This window comes from Sphaeramia orbicularis, chromosome 17 (assembly GCF_902148855.1).
Source record: "Sphaeramia orbicularis chromosome 17, fSphaOr1.1, whole genome shotgun sequence".
Taxonomy (NCBI): domain Eukaryota; kingdom Metazoa; phylum Chordata; class Actinopteri; order Kurtiformes; family Apogonidae; genus Sphaeramia; species Sphaeramia orbicularis.
Genome location: NC_043973.1, coordinates 15,953,044 through 15,967,805, shown reverse-complemented (window position 1 = coordinate 15,967,805; position 14,762 = coordinate 15,953,044). Strand labels below are relative to the sequence as shown.

The window sequence follows — 14,762 nt, the reverse complement described above, 5'->3', positions numbered from 1 at the left end:
ATATGGGAAATGTCAAAAATGCTAAATAAAGTAAATAAACGGCCCTTTCCATGTGACCTTTAGAAATAAACAACAAATGTGCTACAATATGCTGTGTATTTTTAACTGGATATGTAGTTACTTCTAATAGGAAATTAGATTTGTCTATATTAAACAGACCTATATCACAAAAAAACCCACTCAAATATATATATATATATATAAAAAAAAAAAAAAACAGCGCGATATATTCACGTAGTACTGTCTACACAGTGGCCAAGTGAAACTGCAAAAGTGAGAGTGGAGATTGAGAAAGAGAGTTTAGACTGGGGCCTCAAAGCAGTTTGTGCGACAGCCCCATTCACCCTGGTTAACGATCCTAATGATTAACCTGCTGAGGAGAGGCAGGCAGAGCAACAGCCCTTTGTTTGGATGTGGTGTCGATGTCTGGCGTCAAGCATCACCCAGAGCAGCATAAACACAAGGCTGAGGACCACACCTGGATCCAAGCGGGTGAAAAGTGAATAATCACGATGGGCACGACTCTCTTCCAGAGGACGACATGGAAGCTAATAGTTATAAGTACTCGAGGTAAACATTTCAGTGAAGTATGTCTTGTGGTGAAACCCAAAGATGGATGGTTGTAGGTTCAGACATTAGCCCAATGCTTCTCAAGAAATGACAAAAACCTTTACTGGCAACACAACGGAAGGGCAAAGGGGTGGCTGAAGAGATTAAAACCGACACGCTGCTGGGAACAGTGTAACGTAAACAATCTAAGGAATGGCATAACGAGAAAAGGATTTCTTGGATGGCATTTAGTAGATGATTACACAGTGAAGACTTGTGTATTCTGGAGTGCCATTAAGTTGTTAATATGTATTTTATATTATATAGTAAAAGGAATACAATGTTCATAAGTCTTTTTTTTTCTTGCTGCTGTGTCACTGAATGTATACTCATGCACCTGTTCTGGTCTCATGTTACAAAGACACCACTAATGTTCACATGGCTTGAAAAGCACAGTCATGAGCCATAGCCCTGGTAAACACACTCTGGTCATACATACAAACTAACATGACCAAAGTCGATGATTGGTGTGGCATTAGACTTTTTTAATCCATTTGTGCAGTGTTTATAAAAGTGTCAGATGTTTAAACTGCAGTGTTATGAAAATGAATAAATCTTTTTATCTTGGCTCTGAAACAATCACTAATGTTAGTGATACTAAATGCTTATTATTGTAGATGATACTTGCAGAAAGAAAAACAGAAGGTTGCCAGAAACTATAAATTATAACTGCAGAAATTAATGTGTATACATAGAGTAATATTAAAATAAAATTAATCACAGAATAACATTAATGGCATATAATTATGGTCGAGAATATGTCATTGTGGGGAATTCCGCAGCCCAGATACGTGCAGTTTTTTTTTTCCCCCCTAAGATCAAATAAACACACCTTTGCTGTTTATAGACTACAGTTGATGTGTGCCTGAGATACCTAGGTGCAGAATAAAAAGTAAAAATAAATCTCCCGTCCACCACCATCACTTCATGTTCCCAATTTGGAATCCTTTGTGGTGTTCTATTCAACTTCCACACGTATCATCTCTCCACATGAGTACCACTAAAAGGGAAACCCCGTGGACCGCGATAGCCGTGGAGAAAACAGAAACCAGGTGTAACAATCACACAGGGAGTGCTCTTTTGAAAGAGACTGGGATGGTGTGTGTCTGTGTTCATATGACAGCGGAGAACTTGCCAGAGCACAATGGTAACATTCACAGTACCTTCTGCTTTTAAGTATCGGAAAATATGTAACAGAACATGTTATCTCTTCTTTTCCCATGGCATTGTGTACGCCTTTTACATTAAATGTGATGGAATGTGTTAATGAAACAAGTACACACAGTGTACGTGAAAGTTGAAGTCCTGGAACATGCGATAAAACAATTAATGCACAGAAGGGTTTACATGTGCATAATAAAATAAGACTATTATAATCTAATGTATTTATTATCTACTAAGGCTGTGGTATACGGAATCATACAAATTAATAACACTTTTTCCAAACTAACAGACTATTTTGGTCGATAACATAGTGTTTTGATATTTATCATAAAGGTAATACACACACTTCACAGCACTAAACAGGAACTTATAAAAGATAAAGTACACTGCACAAACTGAGTTTTTTAAGGGATGACAGCCAAAAACTACTGCTAGAATCCATCTATAGTCAAACAATAAGAGAACAGAAGGGGTGACACAGGTGGTGTGGGATTGTGATAATTAACATTTACACTCAAATGTCCAATTTGTCATGAATTAGCTTCCATTTCATATGCCGTTGCTGTAATATGACACCAGCTATGTTTACTTGATTCTTTGAGGATAAGATCAGTCTGGCAGAAGCCAACGTTGACTGAACATACACTGAAGGATAACCTATCTTAATGGGATCTTAATCCAGAATAAGGCCGCGTGAGACCCAATGCAGAGTGTCACTATTGTTGGTATTTTTATCCAACCACAGAAAATGAAGTCACAAAGTTACAGAGCAGAGGTATTGTCTACATCAGGACAATACAGTGAAAACTTGTTCTAAATTAAACTACCAATTTTTGATACAGATAAGATGCTCAGCAGCCTAAAATGTTTTGTCAGTTTCTTACAATATTGAGCAGTTTTACTGCTTTTAAAACACAGTTTAAGACCACAGCATTGACACAATGGTTGGGTCATGTACAGGAGTATACTGGTCTTATTTTCATGAAATTGAAAAAGAATAAACTGCTGTAAGATGCAGCTACTTTTAACCTCAAAGAACTCAGCACAAGCTGGGTGTCAGCTGAAGTATGTTCTTTCTAAGCCTTAAATAAACAGAATCTGACAATTGTTAAGGCAAAACCGTTTTACCTTGTGTTTTAAATCCAAATGGAGGTAAGTAATTGCTGACTTTTGCTAGGCGTTTGAAGTTCCGATCAAGAAACATAGGAGCTGGTTTCATGAACCTGAAAGAAAGAAAGAACACAAAGTCAGATGGCAGAATTTTAAGAGTAAAAAATTCTACATTATTTTATAATGAGGAATCCTCTTTGTAAACCCATGGTGATTAAATATCAACCTATGAAATAATTTTTATTCTGTCTGTAATAGAGACAGAGACGAGGAAAGACATTATCAACAAAACTACTACACACAACTAAACTATAGCAGACACAGTTTGGAGAAAAGTGCAGGGAGAACATGCAAGCAGAATGCTTTTCCTCAAATTATCTGGGGCAGGACTGAGTTACATAGAAGGGAGGAAACGGCTTTGTTGTTCCAGTGAAGTAGACAGACAGTGCAACAAAATGGAAGATGCACAGGGATTCATAATATCTAAGATAATGTTGTCTTTTTTACCACTGACTGAACTAATTCGACAACAAAGGAAAAAAAAAAAATTAGTTTTGGATTCAAAAGCACAAATATGACCAATGTTTCTAATGGCCCATGAACTGCTACTTCCAGCATCGCCTCTTCCTTATCCTGTGGTCCAAAATATGTGTCTCTGTGTGTGTCCCTCATTGATTAATTACAGCTCTAAAATCAAAAGAAGCCATTTCCTCTTAGTCACTCCTGCGACCCAAGTGCCGGGCTACGTGCCACCTCTGCAAACGTGGCTTCAGGATGGATGGGTGTTTTTATGACCTGCTGGCAAGCTGGCAGAACACGAGAGAGAGCGAGAGAGTGAGAGAGAGAGAGAGAGAGAGAGAGAGAGAGAGAGAGAGAGAGACAGAGAGACAGAGAGAGAGAGAGAGAGAGAGAGAGAGAGAGAGAGACCAGCTCTGTCTGTCTCACATCTGATGTTAACAGGAACAGAAACTCTATAACTGTTCTGTCAATGTTTTGTTGTCAGACCTGTGCAACCATTCCATAGAAACATATCTGAAAAGTAATGGAAGGCGCCGTAGACTAATGTATTGAACTGATGTGTATTATTTTGTTCATATTGGGAGACAGCTACAGAAATTATATCATCTCATTAGCTAGGACCAGGCCACCAGCAACATAACATTAAATCTCTTGAGGGGTTGATGATTGGCCACCCCATGCTTATACACAAACACAAATGGCTGTTCTTTCTCACCAACCATAAATTACGACTTCCATAGCAGACAGACTACACTAACTCCCAAAGGCATTTTAAACTGTAGAATCACAAGAGGACACACAAGAACAATCATACTCCATTATTTCTCAACAGGAATCTTGGATAGCTTGTTACCATAACATTGCCATGAGTTCACAAGAAGTATGTGGAGCTGTGCAGTACAATGACCAAACATGGCTGACGTTATTGTGAGACCTTCCGGTTAGCTTCAACCTTGTCTCCTTTCCAAACACCCTAATCGGTCTGTGATACCCTCATTATCCTCCTACAGCTTTAAAGCTTTAGAGCAGATAAAGATGGTGAGAGCCAAAACTAGAAGCAGTTATGAATGCCTCTCCCCTCCTCGCATCATCTAACGGGCACAGACGCTCCGAGACTTCTGTCCTGCCAAAACAAATGGAGATTCATTAAACCCAGGACTTCTGAGGCCATAACTGCCTATAAATAACACAGGACTAGTGCAGGGTCCTGAGCCCTGACCAACAGTCAGTCACTGACATCCTGACAAAGCAAAGAGACAGGGGACTGCTTGTTGTTAAATAAAACGTGAGGTTTCCCAACAGGTTGGGGGTGCATTGTACTCATTTCCTTTGCTAAGTCCATCTCTCACGGGCAATATTTTCATAACCGTGCTGCTTCAAGTTCACCGCCAGCACTTGATTTAGGGCTTCAATACAAACAGTTTTGGGTAAAGCACAGGGGAGGGAAGGTGGGGAAAATAAATTGGATTCTGCAGGGCAGGGGCTTCAGAGAAGACAAACACGGAGGAAGCAGGAGATGATTAGAGGGAGAATCACAGGACCTCACGGTTAGAGGTTAAGTAGGTTTTTTCTGACAGCTGAACCATGGGCCACACCTATTTATACAACATGCTAACGCTAACACTCAAACTGATTTGTTTTCCTCTTGTAAACATAAAGACTAGACAAAACAAAGAGTTCTGACAAACAAGCAAACAGTAACAGTAATATCACTTGCATACAACACATAATAAATCCTAAGTGAACATGCATGCTAAACATGGAGGTTGAAGCACACACTTACACTAATGCATACAAACAGATACACAGTGCAGCATTAATTGTGCTCATTGACCTGTAAGTGACTGGGTTGAAGGTGGTAGTAATCAGTGAGCTCCCGGTGGGGATTCTGTGTTGTATAGAACTTTGATCCGACACGTGCGGCTGATTAGACCGAGTCATTATGAGGGAGGACGTTGTTAACACGCAGCCTCTTGATAGGTAGAGGGCACTTCCACAAAAACTGGCCCGTCTGTCTACTTAAACAGCAGTCCAATTTAAACCTAGCAGTCCAACTGAGTGTAATATAAAACAAACAGCTTTATTATACACAGAGACAGTACATTTACTGAATGTACAGTGTACTGTTGTGTATGACCTGGGCTAGCACGGTTACTGAAACAAAAGGTCGAGTATCAAATAGCACTACACCTTGAAAAATGAACGCTCCATCTCTACATTAGACTTGTACAGCTATACATGACTGAGCCACCAGAAACAGAACATATTTTGGAGCCATTTCCCCATTTGTTACGGAATTAAGCAATATGCATTAGCATATTGACATTGATTTGCATAATCATGATCAACAAATATAACTGTTTATACTTACTCACTATTGGTTTTATAACATTATACTATTATGTATGGGTCCAGCACATCATCAATCCTAATCACAATTCAGTAGAACATACTTCACTGCTTTGTCACAGGTCTTCAGTAATTAATTTCCAGCATCAATAACACATTTAGAAACAGTCCTTTATACAGACTTCACATAATTTGAGAGCATTTTAATTTTATTTTGTAAAAATAGGATATGTGGGAAGAAGACAGCTTTGGAAATAGGCTTCATTCAGCCATTCAAATACACAAAACCAGCTTTTGTGATAGGTAGACTGGTGGTAAAATTAGGTAAAATGTTGGGGATTTTTTGCTTATATGTCACAGTATATACAGGGTATGGAAGCAAAATTTACAATGAACATTTAGTTGTTTTTTCTCAGCAGGCACTACGTCAATTGTTTTGAAACCAAACATATATTGATGTCATAATCATACCTAACACTATTATCCATACCTTTTCAGAAACTTTTGCCCATATGAGTAATCAGGAAAGCAAACGTCAAAGAGTGTGTGATTTGCTGAATGCACTCGTCACACCAAAGGAGATTTCAAAAATAGCTGGAGTGTCCATAAAGACTGTTTATAATGTAAAGAAGAGAATGACTATGAGCAAAACTATTACGAGAAAGTCTGGAAGATACTATTAAAGAAGAATGGGAGAAGTTGTCACCTGAATATTTGAGGAACACTTGCACAAGTTTCAGGAAGCGTGTGAAGGCAGTTATTGAGAAAGAAGGAGGACACATAGAATAATAACATTTTCTATTATGTCAATTTTCTTGTGGCAAATAAATTCTCATGACTTTCAATAAACTAATTGGTCATACACTGTCTTTCAGTCCCTGCCTCAAAATATTGTAAATTTTGCTTCCCCATCCTGTATATTAAAGTATGTATTAGGACATCTTCAGGCAATGAATAAATTGGTTTTCAGCACTGACTGTGGAAACTAACTGGTGAATTTGCCCCTTAACTAGGTCAAGTACAGCAGTAAAGTGCCACTGGCTATTGTTCACCAATGTGGAAAATTGCTCTCCATTAGCTTAGCTCTAAGAATGCTAATGGGACAATGTTCTATAGATCGAACTGAGATGGACAGCTACTGGAGGCGCAGAAAAATCAAAAGAGCCAATGAGATCAGAGAGGGCCGTGGAGGACTCAGTGGACTGTGTGGGTTGGGTACCAGGAAGCTTGTGATGAGTCATAATGTGATGGACAGGAAGTGGATTTGAGCTCCTCACAGAGAAAGCCTCAGAGGCTCTAAGGATGCGATAGGGGAAAGATGAGAGACCTTGTACTAGATAACAAAGATTCTTTGTGTAACAGGGGGATCACAAGGACACAGTTGAGTTTTTGTGGTGCGAGCGTAGATGATAGAAAAATGACTGAAACTGGGGAATGTGGGGGCTTCTCTGTTTCTGATTCAAACCCCTTTAGGCCACAGTGGCTTGGGAGTGACATCATGCATCTTGGTATTCCCAAGTAACAGTTTTTTGCCTTTCTTGTGCTGACATGTGATTAAAATGATTTGTTTGTGGAGCTCCTGATTTTGTATGTGCGGCACTTGCGCTAAATCTGCCTCAGTGGTTTATATAAAAGGACACTTGAGGACATGTGGTCCATTTCCATGCTGTTATGTGAAATTATGTGTAAAAGTGTAGGCAATCCCTCTCACTTAGGGTAGATGGTGGTCATCTTGGCTGCTGCATATCCTGGCTTACACACTCCTTCGCTGAGATTACCATACTTGTATGCCAACTCCGGTGGCCTGTTCATTAAGAGAACAGAAGGAAAGATTAATCAGACACATCATGATGGCTGGTTATCAATAATAATGACGCATTTGTAAGACTCAAACCAAAGCTTGTCAAACAATCTGCTTGAGAGATAGGGAAACGGGATGCTGAGGAAGTTAAGAGAGCTCAGCAACAGCTCAGCATTTTACCTGTGTGTGGTAAGACAAAGCAGAGAGGCCTTGTTCAAATAATCACACCGACAGTCTTAAAGTAGAACCTCCCGATTACGAGCATGATCATTAATAACCTGATGTATGCCATGAATCTAGTTTAAATAAACAAGAGAAGAGGCCCAGCACTATGTGAGGCCCAAACCAGAGTTGGCAGGAGAAACAGTTTGACTGGTGCCTGTTGGTGCACATTTTTGCACCTCTGCTATTTCATTTGGACTTAATCACCATCTAGCTGCTAGCTGAGAGGAAGAAAACGCACAGGGCACTTTTCCGTCACTCTTGCTACCAGTGGGAATAAAGAGAGTCACACATGTAATTACTTCAGTTATTTTTAAGTAGAAGTACAGTATTTTCTGCATGCGCTCTGACATAGTAATTAATGGATAATACTGTAATGCAATGTAAGGAGCTATATCAGATAACACACTCAAGCCACGTGAAAACCACCGTAAAGTGTGTGCTGACACAGTGCTTATAGTGTGTATGCAGAGTGTCGAGAGACATGCCCTGTGAGAGCCAGGGTGGTGATGGCAGCATATGATTACTGCCTGCATGGTAATAGAGGCCAGAGAAAGGCCCTTCTAATGGCAGTTTAGAGCAAGAGTGTCAAACCAATTCATGGAAGTATACACATATCAACACACACACTGACATAATATCGGCTGCACAATGACTCAATGTAATATGTTCTCACACTAACAGACCACAGCTGCTGTGGAATAAACGGACTAACTAAAACACCAACTGCACTTCTAGTTACACAGATTTTTATTTGTATCACTCATAAGAACCAATCAAATCTGTGTGTTTGTCACCAGGTTCTGGTTAAGACTCCCATGAGCTGTTAGGTGCTTATTTAAAAAATCAAGTGAGATGAATTGGCTGAAGGTTTACATTTCCATGTTTCATGTTACCTCATTGATCAATCAGAAATTGTATAAAAAACTAGCTGGTGAAACTGGCTGTAAAACATATTTGAACAAATGGAGTTGAACTGGTCTGAATGGAACAGGTTACAATAAAATATGATGGACAAAGCTAAATGTTTAATAGTAAATGACTAAAATGTTTACCAGAAAGAAGTGTACTCACAATTTTGTATCCAGCTTCAGTAGAAAGCCCTGTTTATCATACACTGGAAAAAAACACAAACAAACACAAAAAAGACAACACATTAGCACACAGATCCACCCTGGGCATAGCAAAAGAAGGTTTGGCATTTTTAGTGGCAAAAGTACAGAGCTGCATGGTTAGCGCTGGTCATCCTACGATTTACAATGAAACATGATGCAGCTCATTTGCTGTAGTAGCAAACGATATTTGTGCTTTTCATAGGGAAAATAAAATGGCAAATGTCAAGGGAAAAGCATTAGATTCAAGGATATATGACAAACAAGCAGGGTTAGGGATAGGTCAGCCAAAACATCTGTTGAGTTTAAAATAAAGTTAGAAAACAAGTCAGAGATCACCTATGGACGGCCAGTAGGTGCCTGGTGAAGCACTGAGGTAAGGCTTATTAGAAGACAGAGGAAGCACAGAGAGCCGACAGGCAACTTTATTTCCTAATTATGCCATTTAAAGCTCTACTCAGTTATATTATGCAAATTAATGCTAACAGTGTTGATAAAGTTACTATCTGTACTATAGTATACAACTTCTGGGACCAGTTTCACAAAGAGAGACATACTAGTTCTACTTAATAATTCAGACTGTACATTAGTGTGTAAATGGATCTGTTGTACAAAGCTATTTGGTTATTTTTTATCTTAATTTGAGCTCATTTACTTTACCATCTGGGAAAATTAAGACTGTACTCAAACTAAAATACATAGCAAATCATACCACAACTTCAAACCATTTAGCTCCATTTATGAGAATTTTTACTGACAACATGTTTTACACAATTCAGGTAAAATATTTGTAAAATAATGTAATATGGAAAAAACAATGCCACTTTATGTTGTAGGTCTTAATACTTCAGTCAGGCTCAAATATCTACCTTTGGCTGCATAACTGACAGTCACTTTACATTTCTTATTATTGCAGTTTTTATGACTGACTTTTCATGCCTCGATCCATCATATCATTAAACAATAAATTAGTTTTGCTTTCCCTCTTTTTGTCAGATGGTACCACTGGTCAGTATGACTCACTGTTACCATAGTAACAAAGATTTCCTTCTACATTAGCCAAGGGACAATGTTTCTCACTTCAGTTTTGTGAACCTGGCTAACTTACATTAGACTAATTTAAGAACAATACTGAGACAGGTCTAACACTGTAAACCAGTCTGGAACAGACACCTTTATGAAACTGGCCCCTGTGTGTCAAATGTCAATTGTATTAGATTGACAGAGGACTAGATTTAAGGTAATAAGCTTTGATGGAAAGGAAGAGGATAGGTTTTCTCCTGCGGTTGCGAATCTTGTCTTCACAGAGAAGCTGGAGAAGAAAGATAAAGAAAAGGACAATGGGAATGCATGACAGCTGACTAGGGAAGGATCCAAGCACTGCCCTGGAGGATGGGGAGTTTGCCATAGCAGCCAAGGTCGGTGTGTATATATATATATATACATACATATGTGTGTGTGTGTGTGTGTGTGTTTGTGAGCATTAGGTTTCTGTAGAGAAGCTGAGGCAGACAGTGGGCCAAGTCAAGGCAACAGCCTGAGAGGAATGAAATATGCAGGATTCTCAAATGTCCCTCAGCAGCATTACTGTATACAATATGCACCAAACTCCCTGCTTCCCTTACAAACCAGTTGTTACCAAACAAAGACAACAGAGGGCAGTGTTGTACTGCACTGAACCTTCATGACAATGTTGTCATGGGAACTTAAATCTCTATGTCTACTACAATTATTCACCATATATTGTTTTACTTGCGTGTTTGAATACTTGTTTTCCCTGTCAGTAACTCATCTGGCTGATAATGCTGTCCACTACTTATTGTTGGTGGAAGGACAACAAGGGTGGGTAAGGGTTCAGTTGATGGGGCTGCAGATGTACCTGAGCCTACTATTCGTCCCACGGTGATGTCTGTTTCCACCTCTGAAACACAAAAGGTTCAGTTAGCACTATTTAAGGCCAGTCTGCTACTGCAGCATTGGACTTGAAAGTAAAGCCAACACTGAATGTAAGAATAGAGTAAGAAGAAGACATGTTAGTAGCTTTAATTCCAGTTGGTTGAGTTACAATTCAGTCTCATTCTTTTTTCTAAGACAAAGCCCAGTGAAGTGGAAAATTAACTGCAGAAAGCCCCTATTATGTTTTTGAGATTATTATGGCAGTGGCATGTTGAAAATTCCTCTGAAAGACTAAATGAGTCAATGAGCACAAACCTTTAAAATGATGAAAGGTGGATGAGAGAGGTAAAATGCAGTTGAAGTTGTTTTTTTTATTGTTGGGTTAGCAGCGATTTAATTTCTATGGGGGAAACACCTCAACAGCCCAAATTTAAAAAAAAAATAAATAAAAAAATCACCCACTTCACAAGAGTCAGCTGGTATTAAATAGACAGCGCCTCAATGCCTCTACCTGAAATTCTTTTCACTTCAGCACCTTTAGTCAGGGCTACAGATGTCGCTCCTGCATCACTCTCTGAAAACAAAAGGGGTTAAGAGACTCAAAAATCATCATCACTGTTGGCTTGTGGAGGTAACTATTTACCAAGTCCAAAGAGCTCAGATTATTAAAAAACGTTTTCAAAAGCAGCTTGAGCAACACATAGACCGCAACTCTGCACAAAAACAGATGCACACAAACAAAGGGCACACAAAGACACAAAAAGACCAAATGAACAGCTGAGTATGAATCACTGCTTCACTGTGTGTCCACTATCTCAATTTTTCTTAAGGCTTGCAGAAGAGAGGTGTCAGCATTTGTGGATGAGTTCAAAGTATTGTCAGAATGGTCACAACTGATTGACTGACATTATCTAAATAAAGGCAAAATCTAATATTTTAGACATTTATATGCATATCATGCTTTTCTAAAGTAAAGTAGATTATAAGAATATTGATATTTATTCAAGTTGTAACACGCGTTTCTAAAATTGTTTGAGATGTTTTCAATCTGCTTGATATTCATAGGAATATGGACTGGAACACAAAACATATGGCGAGCCATTGTTCACATATGGACATCTTCTTTTTCATTTGCAGTTCATTCAATACACATTTGTGACCACTGTGAGACTTAGTCTGAATAAACTTGTGTATATTGTTTGACAAATGTTCAAACAGCACACTGACATTCCACTCCAATTGAATAAATCCGTGCGATTTGCCTTTTCTGAAAAACTGTTTAAAAAGTAATGACTTTTAATTAATGGGAACGTTAACTTCATCCAAATTCCACATGGACCTGGGGAGACAAAATCTCTCGATTGCTGTATTCTGGCGATTGTCACACAATTGAGAGATTGTGTGACAATAACTAGAAGACAGCTGCTCTGTCAGTTCATCCAAATGGTGATGACTAAGCATATAAAACCTACAAAGCGCTCTTTACAAAGAACAAAGACAAAAAGTACTCTCCGTGGGCAAAAAGAATAATATTCTGCCACTGTAAACTGGTGTTCAAATGTGCTGTTTTACAATAGGCTGTATGCACAACAGAAGCTCTTCGTGTGTCAGGGTGGCAGATCCTATTTCCATGTTCCATTTGAAACTGTATATCACTGACACTCCACTGATTTACTACAGCACAAAGGCATGACAAGGCGATCCCTGATGCCGCAAACCAAACTGATACCTACAACATGCTGAACTCATAAAAATTACACACTAAAGTGAGGGGGTAACATGGGAATGTCACATTTAAGAAAAGTATATCATGATATAATTAGGACTGAATGTGCCTGCACTGAATCTTGCAAACATTTACTGAGATATTCCCTAATAAAATGACTGATTGTAGCTATTATTATAATTTTTTAAAGTTTTAAAGCTGCCTTGTGACAATTTAGTTTAAAATGTTCAGGTCAAGTGTAAAAATAATGCCAGGAAGACATGGCTTTCTGCTGTCTAGAGGAAATTTTTTAAAATGAAGCTTGAGTGGAGGCACACGTTTATTTCACACCCTACACGTGTTGATTTCAAAACCTGAGGTGATGCTCCTGTTACTTACAGTAAGGTCAATGAACCAATTATAATACTGTACTGTTAGGAAGCCAAAGCTGCTGCAACTGCATAGCCTCCTTAATGTCTGACAAAAGTTAGACACTGAGGATAACAAGTCTTAGATCACCACCGGCCAAACTATTCATAATAACTAAGTTAGGTATGGCATACTTACAAAACATGAAACACACTGTCACAAGTGAGCACGTGTAAAAGAGGTTAGACACAATATAATGTAAAATACCTATTTTTCATCCACAAAAATACAACAGAAACCCACAGACACAACATGGCTTCAGTTTCTCAAAACAGATTATATGCAAATGTGAATAGAAGTGGTCTGTTATTATTTTTGTGCTACATTTTTCTGACTATTATTAACTGTCAAACACAAAGTAAAATGAAGTGCAACTCTGAAGTTCAACTGAAAGTCCAATATCGGAGCTCTATCTGGCTATAATGGCTTCAATTATTTGTAACCACTTATCTTTGCAGAGTCACAAGGGAACTGGAGCTGATCCCTGGTGACATTAGGCAAGAGGCCGGATTCACCCTAGACAGGCTGTCAGTTCATTATAGAGCTATTTTGGCACACAAACAATTACAGAGGGATCTGGGAGGACAAGGAGTGCGCCTTCTATTTGGAAGAAGTCATTTGCAAAAAGCAAAAATAATAATAAAGACTTTAGGATCTGTCTACAGTCAGTGACAATAATCAACAAGTCAGTTTAGATGGTAAAACAAACGCTTAAAAACCATAGAAGCCCAAAGTTTGTAAATGTGGTTCCATCTGGTTATTCTGCATAAAACGGATGTTTGAGCCTAGCTCATGTCACTGTTACAACCACGCACACACAAACACAGACACACACACTATGTACAATGAGACTGCTTGTTAAGGTGGTCTTGTTAAAAATAAAACAACCCCAAGAACTAAAGGCCCTGATTTTTTTTTTAATTAGTAAACTTTATAAGCTCCACAGCACTAATAGGCATACAAGAGCCCAATCAGAGACTGAATGCATGGCTGCACAATAAGCAGAGAATAATTAAAGGAATGTCACCAGTGCGACAATGTACATGACAAGCCTGTTTTGTATACACTCCATTTGTCCCTGTCCCAGTATCTAGCACTATGTACTCAAGAACAGGGAAGAGAGATTATCCAGATTTGATCCTCTCAATGAGGCAGCACAGCTTATCTGACCCGCATGGAGTGCAGGAGAGACCGTCCACATGCTCAACTTTCCCCTTTGATCCTCTTTAAGCTAAACATCTGGCACAAGAGTATTGCAGAAAGCCAATATTTCTGCAGCGTGGTCATATCTTTTGTATCTCTAGTGACGTGCATGTCATTTTCATCCGGTGAATTTGACGTGGAAAGGGTGACAGCATTTCCTTTAACTTCCTTAGAATAAGGACTAATTCATCTGGGAAAAAAAATGAAGTGTCAACATAGAAAATTGTGCTGTTGCTGCTCCACAGAAACCTTGGTCAAACAGTTTGTGAAATTGCTGCCTGGATAACAGCCAAGGCCGGTGACGTGACAGCACCACACAAAAACAGAGCGTAGGAAGGAGATAAAAACTTTGCGAATAATTTCATTCATATGTGGGAGAATAAAGACAGTCATCTGAGTTTAAATACAATGGATTGTTTGTATAGTACAGTATTTTCCAGTAACCCAGCAATACTTATTTCTGTCAGACTCCCACCACAGAAACCTAACAATTCCAAAACAGAAAACTGTATTACTGCTGCAAGAACCAGAAATCAGGCCAGAATTTGATAAGACACACCTCCCCTCTCTATCTAAATCAAAAGACTGAGGATGACATGACACCATGTGACAGTGCAAAACAATCTGCAGACAAAATACCACA

General features: G+C 38.8%; 1 protein-coding gene across 3 annotated transcripts in view; it reads right to left on the bottom strand.

Annotated features, from left to right (window-relative positions):
• Nucleotides 1-14,762, bottom strand: part of st3gal3b (ST3 beta-galactoside alpha-2,3-sialyltransferase 3b) — a 59,932-nt gene that overhangs the window by 32,283 nt on the left and 12,887 nt on the right. For all 3 annotated transcript variants that reach the window (XM_030160474.1, XM_030160472.1, XM_030160473.1), the window contains 5 exons: nt 11,294-11,356; nt 10,766-10,807; nt 8,849-8,891; nt 7,463-7,555; nt 2,902-2,996 (listed from right to left, as the gene is read on the bottom strand). In XM_030160474.1, the coding sequence (XP_030016334.1) occupies nt 2,902-2,996; nt 7,463-7,555; nt 8,849-8,891; nt 10,766-10,807; nt 11,294-11,356 (336 nt within the window). The remainder of the gene's footprint in view (nt 1-2,901; nt 2,997-7,462; nt 7,556-8,848; nt 8,892-10,765; nt 10,808-11,293; nt 11,357-14,762) is intronic.